Raw genomic sequence first — 16651 nt, 5'->3', positions numbered from 1 at the left:
AACGCATAGAACCATCCATAACCTTCCAATAAGTTCCGATTATGCTGGCGCGTCTTGCGCTGAGCGACAACTTTAAGTTGTGAGTGGGTGAACTGTAGTCCCCGAGAAAACGATAAATGAGTAGACGGGTCAATATTTGTTGTGTGGACGGAACAGAATTGCTTTGACTCTATAATAGTTAATTTTTAGCTAATTTTGAATGTCCTAGTCGGTAAATAATAGTCGGCATTTAATAGTAACGGCATTAAATCGATTAAAAATAAATTTCATTTGAAATCGTCGTGTGGTGTTGATGGAATTCACATTAAATTTTTACACAGTACTAGTGGGTATTGCTGGATGACTTTAGAATTACTCTTAGAGCGCAGCTCTTTGGCGTCCGTTCCTGGGTTTCGCGTCGTCGTCGGCGTTGTCGTCGGCCTCGTAACCAGCTCCGCCCCCTTTCATCCCCCCAGCGCTAGCAGCGACCGACTGATACCGCTGGATGCCGCTGACGCCGCTAGAGAGTCAAGATAACGTGACTGCATAGAACACCGTCGCCGCCATGCAGAAAGAGGAGGAAAGGGTCCCCCCCCTGTTCTTGTGTGGCGGATAGGGTGCTCTTCAGTTGCCGACGCGCCGGTTATTTCACGTAGGCCCCGGCACGTCGACGAATACGTGACCACCTTCCCACGGCTAGACCTGGTTCTTAGCGCTGCGAAAGCGAGGGTATCATATTGTTTGTGTCGGCATCGGCGGCGTTGTCCCTGAAACCAACTCCGCAGCTCGGGTTGACTCACTATCGGCGTCAGCGGCATCAGTCAGTCGCTGCTATCTCTTCCCTGCTCCCTTTATCGTGTTGTCCGCTTGCTGCGCGCGCTACTGCCCCCATCGTTTGCCGCTGGGTGTACACGCCGCCCCCCTCCCCCCTCTTCCTGCGAGTCTCCGGTTGTCAAAGCGCCGGCTCGAACTTAATTCCTTTCTTCGCTCCTCCTCCAGTGCAACCCCTGTGCGGTGGCAATCAGAGAGCCAGATCGGTGGCGGCGGATCTGTATATGTGCACCGCCCGAGCCGAAATTGCCGCTGCCGTTCGCCCTGTGCGGTGGCAATCAGAGAGCCAGATCGGTGGCGGCGGATCTGTATATGTGCCCCGCCCGAGCCGAAATTGCCGCTGCCGTTCGCCACTGCGAAATTATCTGCCAGTTCTTTCTGAGCCATGAGCGAGACGACCGATGGAAGTCCTCCGTCTGCTGCTGCTGCTGCTGCTGCTAAACGAGCTGCCAGAGCAGAGGCCCAGCGCCGTCGCCGTCAGAATCCAGAGGTGCGTGCCGCCGAAGCAGAAGCTTACCTAGTGGAGTCTTTGTTAAAGGAATACGTGTGAAAAATAATAAAAAATTCTGTGATAGCGCATACATGTGTTGCTCGATTTCTTTCCCTCAATCTATCGAAAAGGTGAAACAGCTTATTTGCTGCGCTCAAATTTCGCATTAGGAAGTAACGTAATCGTCGGTAATTTTTTCTCAGTCGCTTAACAACGGCACATTGCCTTTAGATTGGAAAACGGCTAAGATCATTCCAATTCATAAATCTGGTGATACGCATAACCCTTCTAATTATAGGGCCATTAGTTTGACTTCAGTGCCCTGTAACATAACGGAGCACGTAATTTCTTCTCAGGTAATCAATCACATTGAATCTAACAACTTCTTTACATCTAGCCAACATGGTTTTCGTAAAACATTCTCCTGTGATACCCAGCTTCATTGCTTTACTAACGACTTGCATTCCAACTTGGACGCAGGATTTCTTACGGACTGTATTTTTCTTGATTTCGCTAAAGTTTTTGACAATGTACACCACAGATTACTGCTATCTAAACTTAGCGCACTAAACATTGATAATAATGTACTTAATTGGATAAAAGCATTTCTAACATACCTCATGCAATTTTTAAGCGCTAAAGAAGGTAATTCAACTCTAACATCAGTCAAATCAGGTGTTCCACAAGGGTCTGTGCTGGGGCCGCTGTTGTTTTTGATCTGCGTTAACGATCTACCTGATATTATTTCGTCTAAAATTTGTCTTTTTGCCGATGACTGCGTAATATATCGTAAAATTGCTAATGACACTAATATTTCATCTCATCAGGACGACTTAAACACACTGCATAACCGGACTATAAAATGGCACATGCAGCATAACGTCAAGAAATGTAAATCAATGCGAATATCCCGTACTAATGAAGCTTGTCCTGCCTATTTACTTGATAACATTCCTTTAGAGAGCGTAAGAAATTACAAATATCTGGGCGTCCATATAAGCTATAACTTATCCTGGAAGTACCATATCAACTTTATAACGAGCAAAGCTAATCGCACACTTGGATATCTTCGCAGAAACTTCTTGCTCGCACCATTATCACTCAAAAATTTGTTACACACGACATATGTCCATCCACAGTTGGAATATGCATCATCAGTATGGGATCCACATCATGCCATCTCAATTAAATGCCTTGAAAGTGTCCACAATCGCTCCGCTCGGTCCATACTAGCTAATTACCATCGTACGGCAAGCGTAACACAAATGAAGGCTTCTCTGAACCTACCTTCGCCATTAACCCGCAGGAAACAATCACGCCTATGCTTATTTCATAAGATTTACTTCCAGAGCGCTGCGCTTTGGTCGGCATAGATTAATCCAGCACCATTCATCTCCTCCCGTAGAGATCATACGCATAAGGTACTTGTTCCTTGCTCTAACACACCAACACATTCGCAATCATTTTCACTTAAAACATGCAACGAATGTAACGGTCTGCCAGCATCTATTGTTAGTATAAGTAATCCTCTTCAATTTAGAATGCTTTAGTTAGCTACATGTAAATAATGAAACTTGCGTTCAATATATCACGTGACTTGTTACTGTATGACTGCTATTTTTGCAAATTAACTATGTATGTATTTACCTATCATTCCCAACTTGTATATTGAAGTGTATCATGAGATTTCTATGGTGAGCTACCACCATTATTTTTTGTGTAAATTAGTGAGCTATTATAATTTTCTATTGTTACTTATACTGTGCCTTGCCGGTATATCATTTTTTACCTCCTTTATGTAACCCCTCCCCTCTATAATGTATACTTAATCTGAGGGTACTGTGAATAAGTACATAAATAAATAAATAAATTCTATACAGTTCAGTAAAATTTTATCGTACTAAGACGGTACTTCACTTGCCAGCACTATACAATCTTATGTCATCAGCGTATATATTGTATTTAGATGCCGTATCTAAATTAGTTATTTCATTTATATGGGATGTCGGAAGAGAGGAATCAAGATACATCCATGAGCAACGTGCGGCGTTACTGGCTTCTTTCGTGAATACTCACTATGAGTCGACACAAATTGCAACCTATTTTCCAAAACCACAATAAATAAGAATATCTGCACTCCCCTAATACCTAAATATTCGTGTTTTAGCTAAAAGGGCCACGCTTAATAGGGGAAAATGCCTGTTGTGATTACTGTGCATGGCCGCTTGCGCTTTGCCTGTGACGGCCTATAGCGCAGCACAAGACTGACTTTCCTTTTCAGCACCCCTACATATCATCATCCACTGTACGACTTCCTCATCTGTATAAATCGTTATCAGCTTCGCAGCTTGATCTTCGTAGTGGCAGCACTAGCGCGGCTGTAAGAAAGCCGTTCCTTAGAAGTGGTGGAATATGCTTTTCGTTCCTCAAGACCTCACACTCGTTCTCGCTGCAGCTCTACTCGCTTCGCCGCATCACAATAAGGGGAGGTCACTCAGCTATTCGCCATATAGCAGGACAAAATTTTATGTCTCTCTCAGACGACACTTGTTTTTATTCGTGATAGGTACGTGAAAATTAGGATTAGCAACTATTGAACACTACATTTTACTACTTTACATACTACTTTTACTACTTTAAATTTAGTGCGGAAACGTCCCTGAATTTTCCCTATCCTTAGTGAGTGTCTTACCTTCAAGTAACTCGATGCCATTTCTGTGATTGACCGCAAAAGTACGTCAGTTGTCCTCTGCACTCCTACAGCGCGTACAGGAAGGTAGCCTGCCAGCTCTGTCAAGGCACGCACGTGACCCTCGATCGGATGCAGAAAGAACACTGGGCTCGATCCTTCAAGGCCATTCATTTCAACCAAGATGTTTTCATGTACTGCTTTCTCGAACAGCATGAGCCGTGGAAAGTTTGATGAGTCGGCGACGTCTGCAAAAGCGCAAAAACAAAAATACAGTACTGCCATGAACACATGTGTATCATTTTCTCTACAGGCAATCGCGATAAACTATATGCTGATTTCTTACAATCACCAGCAGCAGCTCATTCTACTTCACTACAAAAGGCAGGCCGCTTACAATATCTATAATCACCACGAAGTGGATGATTGATCTATGTCCACAAAGTTCACTGATCCACCTCCTTGACTCAAGACGAAAGGAAAAGCATACATTTGTGCAGACTAAATTACAAAAGGCATTCCATCATTCCAGTGCTTCTGCTGACTTGGTGTCTTCGATACAAGCTTGTTAATCTTAAATAACCTGCAAATAGTTTTCTGCAACAGTCGAGCACTTTTCTTCTATTCCGGTAATACAGCCGCCGACCTGTTATCGGCCGTTATATTCATAAAATTTCGGCACGAATCACATATACCCATGCTCGCTCTCTAAGATGTTATTATAGACACCTTACCGATACGTTTCCCGTATTTTGAAGTTTCATTAACATCGCAAGAACACCAAAGGGGACAGAAGAGTAATACTGTTCTGTCGTAATGTCCCCTCTGGTGCCCTAGTGCTGTTAACCAAACCTTAAAGCATGTTTCGCCAACAAGCCCAATCGGTCGAAGCGGCGAACACGGTCGGCGATCGTCGAAATCTGATCAGTGGAAAGAAAGAATGCCCAGTGCCGAGACGTAGCGATTCAAGCTTTATTTCTTTTTGACCTAGAATGCAACACCATTAGTTCCATGTGCTTTATACATGGGTAAATGTTATGACACAACTCATTATTTACCCGTTTATTACATGCACCGACCAGCCCAAATTATCACTATACTAGAGCTTATGGACGCATCGCAGTGCACTTCTTTGCACTTCATTGCAGCACAGGGATTTGCTATTCCCAGTAGGGAACGGTTTGGTTGACCTACCTTCCCTTCTGCTTCTTGCATTCTCTCTCCCTTTGTATAAAATGCACTAACTTGTGGGAAAGAAAGCGTTCTCCTCTTTTAGAATTCAATGAATTGTCAAGCAATTATTTTGCAGTTCCAGTAACTAGAGCACAAATGCGAAAACAAAAACGATTATGTTCTGGTCTCCGCGCTCACAGAGTGCGGCGCAAGGGGGCAGCGCGCGCTGCGCTTCTGTTAGAAGTGGCAGACGGAGCTGCACATGTGTAGTCAGCCGGAATTTTTCGTGTCGTGTTGTAAAAGTTGTTAATTTGCCGTAAATATTTCTTGAGTTGTACGCAAGAGTGTAGCAAGAGCCCAAGGAAGAGAGATTGGCGCATCGGGGGCGAAGAACAGAAACGATGGATGGTTACGCTGCCTGGGTCTCGGCACGTTCGAATTGGCAAAGTTCCGAATTTATCGCTGTGTTGTGTACGCTTGTGCGCTCGTCATTTGCCGTCATCGCGCGGGGATATTTGCGCTAAATGTCTTTCACTTCGTGTACAAAACTCTGCACGCTGCGGTATCGAACGAGTTGTCCTGTATTTGGGTGCACGTATGCGCTTGGACACGGATAGCCTGCTTGCTCTCAACGGGTGTTCAACAGTCTACGCGCGCTCGTAACTTGCTCATGAGGTAAGCCCATTTTAATCTTATTTGGTTTGCATAACGTAGGTGTTAAAATTATGCGTCGTAAGCCGGTGTCGCCAACAGAAATATTGTTTCAAAAGACCACTATGCAACTTCTTAGGGCAAAAATGACGCATTAATGGGGAAAGGGATCACCATACCTTTTCAGATGGATTCCAGTGGTAGCGCGATCGGCTTGATCGCAATTTCCGGGTGGTACTTCTAACCTTTTGCTCACTCACGTTAAAAGCGTAGAATAAAACTGCGTTCAGTTGCGCACTTGTATTGACGCTTGTATTGGCTTGAGAGCATACTGTATCCGATACAAGAACTTTTGTTAGAATGCGGAAATAAACGTTCGAGGCAATAGCAGTGGCTCACTACCTGTGATCGTTACTTTCTTGCTTGGGTGCACATTTAATTGTGACTAGAAAAAAAGTTATTCGCTCTGGCTGCTCTGCTGTGTTTCCTTGGTGCAACTTTTTGCGGTGCAGCAAGGCGTGTTGCTTCGAATGATGTCTGGGCAGTCAAAGCATTCGTGTCAGTAAGCAAGGAGTAAATGGCGTATCAGTGCGAAAAAATTTGGACGTACAAGAGAAGTGAATGGTATCATCATAGACTCTATTTTACGAATAATTCAGTTGTATTACTAAAGCGGAGAGTGGATATGCATGAAAGTCAGATTGTATTGATACTCAGAAAAAACAAGGTAACTTATCATTACTAATTATTCCTTTTCTTTTACTGAAAGACAAGTTGCTGTTGTTGTGCTGCAGCTGAGAAGAGGTCTGCTGCCTGCAATGGGTCCATCTCTCTCAAGTTATCGCAGTATTGTAGCTCTCAAAGTGAGTGGATTTTTCTGCTCTTAGCTATTTGCCACCTTAATCATGACCATCTATTTAGTTGTGTAGGTGATCACTGTTAGTGACATTGGAGCGCTGGTGGACAAGCACTCATTTATGATTGCAACGGATATGACAGAGTGCAGCTGTGGCAGTATGCGAAGGTGTTAATCTATAAGCCAAATTAGGTTCTTTGAGGTAACATGTTAATATATCGATGTCATTGGATTGTGGTCTAGCAGGCGAAAATCCTAAACACAGAGAAGTAATCTTAATTTGCACTTGGTAAGATGCGCAAGCAATTCGGGCTGTTATACATGAAATGGGACATCTGTAGATGTCTTCTACAATGCTGCAGTCCTGAATAGCTTCAGAGATAAGTGATACCACTATGATTTCTCTGTAAAGCATGCATCACACTTTAGTATTGGGGGAGCCTGGCATTAACAGGCGTGTACTTACTGTGAAGTTCAAATGAGGTGTTACAGTTAGGGTGACTATATATAATTTATGCTTTATTTCTCATCTTGTATGAGGCAGACATAGTTTAACCGCTTGGTTAAACAACAGTGATCTAATATCTATGTATACAAGTATTCCCCATTCATTTCTGCTATTTGGACGATGGCAGAAATACATGGGTAATACTTGTACACATAGACATTACATCACTATTGTTTAACCAAGTGGTGCCCCTGCATGCTAAAAGTTACAGGGCTATCATTATGTCAACTTTTGTTGTAACATTAAGGCACCTTTTATATTATTACAGATTACCACCATTTTGTACCATCGTAGCGTGATATTTGCGCTAAATGTATTTGACTTTGCTATGAAACCCTGCGCAGTGGTGCATCATGAAATTTTTTTTTGATAGTTTCTGGCCTCAGAATGCACTTCACGTAATATTCTTGTTTGCAACAAGACTCTAATGCAGTTTTCTCTCCTTATATTTTGTGGAATTTCAAACTGCGGCGAGCTAAGCCACTTGGCAGCAATACTGGAATTGCTTTTGCGTGTGGAGCTGTCTTCAAACAAACCCAAGGAATATATAATTACTTTTTTAGCACAAAACAACGAACACAAGAAAGATTACCAGAACAAGGCGCTACTCTCAGCTGACATCACTTTAGTGCGTCACTCCTTTATAGACAGCTGAGACTAAAAGAACATGCTCTGTGAACACCATGTGCAGGAACCACCAACATCCGATCAATAGAATACACTCATGCGACAGAATCTTAAAAAAACCAGATTGAGCACTGTACAAGGTTACGGAAAGCACACTAATGCACTGTGACCACAATGACTGTATGAAGAAAGCTTCCGATAACTCTCGGGCGGTGGTATCACAGCTCTTTTTCAAAATCGTAGTATCACGAAATATTGCGAACATGAGCGATCCATACCAACAGGCACATGTTCCCATTTGGCTCAACATTGTAAAATATGGAAATGCAAAGCCATATATTGTTATTTTGTAAAAGTGCTGTGATCCCACCACCTGAGAGTAATCGGAACCTTACTTCGTACAGTCATTGGGGTCACAGTGCATTAGTGCGCCTTCTTTAACCTTGTGCAGTGCTGAATATGGTTTTTTGGATTCCGTCTCATGAGTGCGCTCTTGTGATCGGAGGTTGGTGGTTCCAGCACATGGTGCTCACTGCGCATGTTCTTCTAGATTCTGCTATCTATAAAGGAGTGACGCAATAAAGTGATCTCAGTTGAGAGTAGCGCCTTGTGCTGGGGGGGGGGTCGTCTTTCTTGTGTCCATTGTTTTGCGCTAAACAAAGTATTTATGGATTCACACCAACTAGCCCGCCAACGGATTGTGTTGAACACAAGGAAACGCGGCTTTGCCTTGTTTGATTGTGCTGCGGGCACTTCTGAAGAACTGTCTGTCCAACAACCTTGGTGGCATAGAAGTGCCGTCCACTTCTATGCGTTGCTTTCTGTTTCATTGCGGCATCATATCACATTATAATCATAATGTGTATGTACTTTTTCTAAGAGACGCATATTCCTATCCTCGTGTTATATTTTCTGTCGCATTATTTATGTGCAAATGACCAGTGCTCCAAGTTCCATTTTATTGCAGAGTAAACAGCTGGTACCTAAACAGTTCTGTATATCAGAAAACCAAACCCGAACTGCCGAACAGTACCAAGCAGCAGCCCTAGTGCAGTGTCAAGTAGTCAGATTTTATTGGTCATGCAGAGGCGCACAGTGCACCTCTTTATTACTTGCTGAACAATTAGGCTGTGTGAAAACTGAGTATTTATGTAGCTTCAACCACATGCTATTCGCCATTGCTCCTGCCCTGAGCAAATGTGGAAGATTATCACGGCATTTCCTTTTCTCTTTTTCCTTATTACAGAGAGATTACTGCATGTGTAAGTAGGAAACGGATCACATAGGCAATCAAAAGCCAACAATGTGCAAACTTGGAACATTGACTGAACATTGATTGTACAGTTTGATCACACAGAATAAGTAGAAATACGCCATAAACGATTGACAATTACCTTTTACTTGACACAGGGTTAGAGCATACAGTAAGCATACTGTATGCTTATACGGTGTCACATAAATTTAAATTTTAGTGTAGCTTTCCAGTGTATGCTTCTATTCTTGCATTCTGTCAGAGGGATGGTTATGTTTCGCATGTCTAGCAACTAGACTGTCTATATACAGTAGTAAAAATGTGCGAACTTTATTTTTTAATGATTTGATAGAATGTTTAGAAAAATAACGCCATACAATCAACGCACAGTGATGTGACTTTCTCTGTACATGTTGCAGGTTCAGAAATGTATGGCGGAAGTTGTTTCCGAGGTTCCGACCAGAAGAAAAAGCCTGTATAGAAGGGTGCACACCACTCATCTCTACTACAGGGTACGGACAGCACATCGAGTGCCCTCGACTGAAGCCAACCTTGTCCCGGAAGTTAGTGCTGCACAACTTTGCAGCAGCACTTCCTTTGCATGGTTGTGTGGCATTTCTTCCCTTAATATGCCTGCCTGATGTGCCACAAATTACCCAAGCCGTGTTTCGAGGCGCCCAGATTTTTTCCATTGCAGTGTCTACAGTGTCGCTAACATAACTGGCATGGAATGTTACACTGGTAAATGAGACAAAATTTGATGTAAGAGAATACTATCGTATATGGGTTCATATTGTCATAAAAACGCTTTCCAGACATGTAGAAACCTCCTAAAATGTGAAAAACCGCAAAGAAAATTTTTTTGGCAGCAATATTATCTGATCGCACGCACTAGTTAGTCCACCATATGCCCTGCTTCCAGGACAAGTGACTGCATGACACCGCATTTCCATTGGCTTCACCTGCATCCGGTGCGGTGTGCTGCATCCAGCAAAATATGTTAGAAATCAGTGGTGCACAGTGTTTTCTGTCCCCTTTTTCGACGCCTAGTGAACACATGGTAAACTGTTTCCAAAGCAGAAAAACAGAGAGAAAGGGCTCAGAACACATTACATTTTAAAATGGCTGGTACTGGGTAACGCAAGTTCTGTGGCATAGTAGATTTGCACCAGGTAACCTAGGAGCCCAAAAAGACTGCTGGTAACTTGCAAATTTCCAACGTATTGTGAGCATGCTGAAGTTCTTTTTTTTTATTCTCATCGCTTATTTAGCTAGTGGAGACAGCTTTCATAGCTGGAGAAGAAGCCTTGGAAGCATGAAACACTTCACAAAACCAGCTTCAATATATCACGTGTCTGTATCACATAATATCATGGCTGCATGAGTGAACCCTCTGGTTAACATGTAAAAGTGTTCATGATGTTTGCCATGCATTATCCACTTTATCTACAGGTCCACCCTATCTTGAGGTTTAAGCTGATGTTGCGTTTAAAGAAATTGTGGCCGAGAGCCAGCTTTTGAGAACGCAGATTGAGCTCGACAGAGTAAACGCCAGAGCAAGTCGTTGAGGATTTCAGATCAAGAATCTTCAAAGGTCAGTTCATTTAGTGGTGTTAATATTCTGTTTAAAGTTGCTGATTGTTACGTTCATAAGGTGTCCAAGCATTGCGGTAACATCGCTTGGAGTACATAGCAAGGGTGTACTCGACGTAAGTTGGTGGCTTTTTCCTGTGTTTTCAAAAACTGGTTTCTTGTTCAGTTGAGATTTCCAAATTTTGCACCGTTTATTAGGTCTTGTGTCCTGTTTCCTTTTCCTGCAGCTTCTTAGTTAAACATCTCAATAGTGAGCACAGCTTGACTTTTTGCTTGATTTTCTAGATTACACGCACTCGATGCAAAACAATTTTACTTCAAAACTGCTCGTACGGTACTGAAAGAATAACTTGAAGCATCCATAGCCACCAATAACATGCAAGAGAGGATTATAAAAATTGTAATATTGTTTTTTGACCTACAGGGTGTCCTAACTATCGTACACCAAGATTTAGAAATATGCAAATGCCATCTAACTAGACAGAATGAAGGTAATGTTGTTTGCCATCGCTTGGAGATACTCGGATTATATTTTGCATTCTGCCTAATTACATAATTCCTAATTCGTTAATAAACATCTCAAATAATTAAATGAAAAGTGTCAATGAAAATTTGTAGTGCAATATGAAAGCCTCCCGATACACTTTTCTGTTACTCTTACTCATCGTGTGCTACATAAAAGTGTTTTTCCGAGGAATAAGCCTGCGAATACACGTAAGGTTCCTTGAGTAGCCAGTCATGTGTCAATTTTGTGGTGCAAAGCCACGAATACAACTTAAATTGGTTCTTTTATGAAAAAAACTTAGCTCAGAAAATTATCCGTCTGTATGCAGCCTGTGGAGACAACGTTTCTAAGACATGGCCATGGCCCTCAAGGAAGATGCTGAGGCCACGGGCAGTTCCTCTAGTGACCTTACAAAGGTCCCCCGGGGCACAATTCTAATTTGGCGCCCCCACCTTTCTCCTGCAGCCTTTCTGTCTACTTAGCTAACCAGGTGGGTCAAAGATGGCAAAGAGAAAAAAGAATCAACAGCTTCAAACATAGAACTTGCTCAAGCTTGATGAATTTCTGGTGTGAAGTTTTTTCTTCATCATTTATCAAAAAACAGGTAATAAGTATATGATATGGTCTTCATACGGACACCTCTTTCCCACAGAGAATTAGCAGTAAAAACAGCAGCTTATGAAGGCTTGAATATTGGCTAGGATGATGTGGCGTAGATATGATAACGATTATGATTATTCCTGGTGAAGGTAGCGGTAGTAGAGTGAATAATCAGAGTTTATATATAGATTAAAAGACACTTTGTTCCAATGCCAGAATTTTAAATAATCTCAAATAATTCTTGTGTTTGATAGTCTATGCACATTGAGCGACAGTGCTTCTTGATGCTTGCTTCTTGCTGACATCATTCTTATGCTGCATAATTCACCTGTTTAAATTCCCTATTTCTGCCGTTCAAGCAACATCACATTCATCATAAGAAACCTTGTAGATGAGTTCCAGAAATTTGCTGATGAGATTAGAGGGTGGCGTGCACCCTAGGCTAAATATACGCATTCAAGAGCCTCATATCTTGCAAATGTTAGAAATACCGCTGCTAAGCAAGTTTGTAGTGTCATACAAGGTTATTTGATAATACGAATTTGGCTAAATTGGAAAAACAGTCAATCTAAAACATGTCAAGCGATATCGCTGACAATGCGCACACATTCCAACATAACTAAATGCAAATAAATGTGGTACCAAATGCAAGAATCATTGGCATGATGCGATTCTTTCCGTGGAATAAAATCTGTCCTGCGTTGTAAATCTGGAATCCTTTATATTCCAGACTACTAAATACCTCATGAGGGCTGCGACATGAAATATACTTGTCGTATTTATTCCTCATGTTTTTTTAAGACCCGATAATGCTTAAACAGCAATGAAATAACTGAGATCACAGTATTTAATACTTTATATTGCTCCAGAAATTCGTTTCTCTGCCGATCGCGGCATCCGACACTAACATTTTTTGACAGAAAATGTGAGACAGAAGGCACAAAGCACTTAGGGTGTTATGTGCCTTCTCACTTTGATTGTTTGGGAACGAAATCCATAATGTACATGTCATGGGCCTACGTGTCATTACCTTTGAACAATAAAAAGGCAGGAGGTTTGCGTTTTACAAAATTGCATGGAGGTTTTTACTGTGTGCAATTAAAATTAGATACCTTCACAGCTGATACTAAATGCATTCTCTACAGCTTTAGGCGATACAGGTGCACTACTTTACACAGAACACAGTCTTTTACCTCGTCACGGCCCAAGTGGCGATTCAGATTCTTCAAAGGTGTTTCATTTTGTGGGAGGGCACATCGCGCTTCACTTATTTGCAGAATATTGCATTCCAATTGTGTCATATGAGATAAGTACATTAGAGAGCTTTAACTTGCCCTAAATGCATTACAGCTGCGTACTGGTAAACTGGCAGCAGCTTGCAGCGCTTGTGGAAAAACAATTGTAACTGCCATATTACATGAACTGCTAGTGCACAGGCATCAGCAACAGCAATGGTTAGGGTACACTTGTTTCTTCTACACTAGATTGGATTTTGTGCTACTTTGAGGTATGCATCCTCCATAAGAGAATAGTTTTTTTGGTCTTCCTCTTCTACCACATTGGAATGTGAAATGGGGTGTAATTTGTAGGGTATGCTCTTGCATAAACTTCATGAGCATTTCTTCTTCTCTGTGCCACAGATCATTGTTGCTACGACTGTAAAAGCAGGGTGCCTGTTTACAGCACCCGTAAGGAACAGTCCGTGAATCTTTAATGAACAGTGTGAACAGAGCTGTGTGCTACCAGTACTCACATATGGGGCAGAAACCTGGAGGCTTACGAAAAGGGTTCTGCTGAAACTGAGGACGACGCAACGAGCTATGGAAAGAAGAATGATGGGTGTTACGTTAAGGAATAAGAAAAGAGCAGATTGGGTGAGGCAACAAACGCGGGTAAACGACATCTTAGTTGAAATCAAGAAAAAGAAATGGGCATGGGCCGGACATGTAATGAGGAGGGAAGATAACCGATGGTCACTAAGGGTTACGGACTGGATTCCAAGGGAAGGGATGCGTAGCAGGGGGCGGCAGAAAGTTAGGTGGGCGGATCACATTAAGACGTTTGCAGGGACAACATGGCCACAATTAGTACATGACCGGGGTAGTTGGAGAAGTATGGGAGAGGCCTTTGCCCTGCAGTGGGCGTAATTAGGCTGATGATGATGATGATGATGAAAGATAATGAATAATCGAATAATTTTTATTTATTTTCAACAAATTTAGCACCCTTTGCTTTCTACTGTGGTTTTTTTCAAACTCTAATGTTGGCACTGCAGGATGTCATTTTGTGTGAAAGAGTGCACTTGTGCGCATAACACCTCATCGTCAACATTCTGCTGCACAGAATGTCATTAGCTTTCGTATGCATTGGTCACTATCTCGCAAACTGGCTGCTCTTTTGTTAGTTGGAATGTAACATTATTGTAAAGCACATTTGATGTTCTGACAAAAAGAATTGCGCCCTCTTATCCCCCAATTCTCCTCACTTGATGCCTAGTGTTATAATAGCATGGTTGACACCATGAGAGTCAGTGTGGTGTATAATTGTATCTGTGGTGGGGTGGAGAGTGTACGATAACTTAAGCAACTTTTCCAGATGACTTGAATCAGTATTGCGGAATGCTGTTTGTTTTTCACTCACTGATGCCAAGTTTCACTTTGGTTGTGGCAACAAGTATAATGTAGTTCGCTAGCGCTCCTGCCAACACATGTATTTTGCAGGCAGCTATCTTGAAAAAAAAAGACCAGCTAATGGTTTGCCAGGAGCCAAGGTCCATTTAGACCATTAAATTTCGAGCTTACACCGGTGGAAATAACTGGTGAATGAAAGCACACCCAGGAGAACTGCCCTTAATATTTTCTTTCATTATAATGATGCTGAAGCTTTGAACAACATTTGAAATGACTTGTTTAAAAAATGAGCCATTTCCTTGTTCAAGTAAGACAAAGGTTCCACTGGAACACAGAAACTTGAAGCCGTCAACAGCAGCATGAATATAAACAGCGCTCGACGTTTTGCAATCTTGCACCTGGTTATCACGTTGTCCATCCCTTTTTTTTTCCACAGGCTGTTCTTTACTGGTTTATGGTCATATCCAGTTTATTTTTAATGTCCCTATTTTTTAATATTTGGTTAATATATCTTTTCTTGATCGGCTTTCAACAAAATATGTATTCATAATGTGCCTTCATTTACCATTTACAGTGAGATGCATCTTGATACGAAAGCTATATTCCTTCATTCTTCGTTTCCTTTTCCCAAAAGTGCAAACTGTTTATCTTAATACCTATTTTGTCTTCTGGGACGATTAGGTCTCTGGATTAATGAATGCTTACATGTGTACATCGTTTTCTGTTTTGGTCACCCCTACTCTTAGCAAGAACTGAAAGCAGTGCTCCTACCCTCTCCATCACAATCACCACTGCTAAGCACACCCTTCCTTTATTTTAACACTTTGGCTTCTCTTGACCTATTATATGCACCAGCTTCTTCTCCCCCAATGAGGCTAGGGTCCAGTCAGCTATGCACAATCCAAAACAACACAGCCAAGGAAAGCATTTGCTACCCCGATGACAAGCACCTATGTCGAAATGTTGACTACAGCAACATCCCTTGTTCCAACAATGTTGGTCTACTTACATGTTTTTCTAACACAGAAATTACTGCTTTGTCGTGTTCTGTGATTATAATTTTTTGCCGCTTTCTTTAGTGTGGATATCCACGAATACTATTTGTTTCTCCTAACAGCAGCAGGTTGATCCTTACAAGCGTTTGGGGTCAAGAACAACTTTCACCAGGAAAAAGTGCAAGACGAGTGATTGAAGAAAATGAAGTGGCTTCTGTGATCTAAGAACTTGAGGACTGAACTGTTGAAACTTTTTGTATATATGCTATGCAATGCATTCATATCACAAAGTGCAAAGTGTTTTATCTCTGCAGCCATATCAGTGTCCTGGCCAGACAATTTTTTCAATGGTGACCTGCTGCTTCGGGTTTGAGCTGCCTTCATGACATTTGTATTAAAAGAGATGTGCTATCGTGGACAAAAGCACGCTGGAAGTGCGACCATTGACCAAATTGCATTTCTGTTCAAGTCCGCTGAAAACAGTGGGTCGCGTATGCACATTCCAAACGCAGATGTTAGCACGGCTGATCCCAGCAAATAGTGCACCATAAGATTCGGTCCACTCTCGCACTTCCTGGGCAATTTTGTCCCCGATGGCACATTCTCCGAACAATGGATGTGCTCTGCAAGAGGAAATACGGGAAGCTCCTGTACTTTAACGGATATAGTACAGATTCAGCATACGGAGTCTTTCGTTTTCTGAATACGGCACGCACCTGTATTTCAACGGTTATAGTACAGATTCAGCATACAATGTGTTCCATTTTCTGAATACGAGAAGCATCGTACTTTAACGGTTATAGTACAGATTCAAAATACAAAATCTTCCGTTTTCTAGATATAGAAGCACTCGTATCTTGTATTACGGTCTCTCTTTTACAGTTGTCCGTTCTACGGAAATGACCGTTCTTAATTTGCGGAAAAGTGTTCGGTCACAAATTACCAGCAGATTTTCTGTAAAGTAAGGAAATTTTTTTTTACAGTGTACGTTTACTTGTCCAGCCATTACTTTTTCTGAAGTGGTACCCTGATGACTGCGTCGTAAAGGTGCACTGTTTCTTCTGAAAGGAATTGGCTGCCCTAACAGACGCGCTATTACCTGACAATGCTATTAGATGTTGCGTTAGTCGCTGCCCTGTGTTGTCATCAGTTATTTCTCTGTCGTCATGACACTGCTTAATCCCACTGCAGTACAACAGCATTACCATGAAGGTTCTAGTCACCCGCTGTTTCGCTCAATCAGGCGAACGGTTATGTCTTGTACAAACTATG

General features: G+C 42.0%; 1 protein-coding gene across 1 annotated transcript in view; it reads right to left on the bottom strand.

The window, feature by feature from the left end:
• Nucleotides 1–16651, bottom strand: part of LOC142576586 (fatty acid synthase-like) — a 285463-nt gene that overhangs the window by 24459 nt on the left and 244353 nt on the right. The window contains exon 25 of the mRNA XM_075686771.1: nt 3993–4237. Within this exon, the coding sequence (XP_075542886.1) occupies nt 3993–4237 (245 nt within the window). The remainder of the gene's footprint in view (nt 1–3992; nt 4238–16651) is intronic.

Source organism: Dermacentor variabilis, chromosome 3 (genome assembly GCF_050947875.1).
Source record: "Dermacentor variabilis isolate Ectoservices chromosome 3, ASM5094787v1, whole genome shotgun sequence".
NCBI lineage: Eukaryota > Metazoa > Arthropoda > Arachnida > Ixodida > Ixodidae > Dermacentor > Dermacentor variabilis.
The sequence above is the reverse complement of the archived record's forward strand: the minus strand, read 5'-3'. Positions and strand labels throughout refer to the sequence as shown.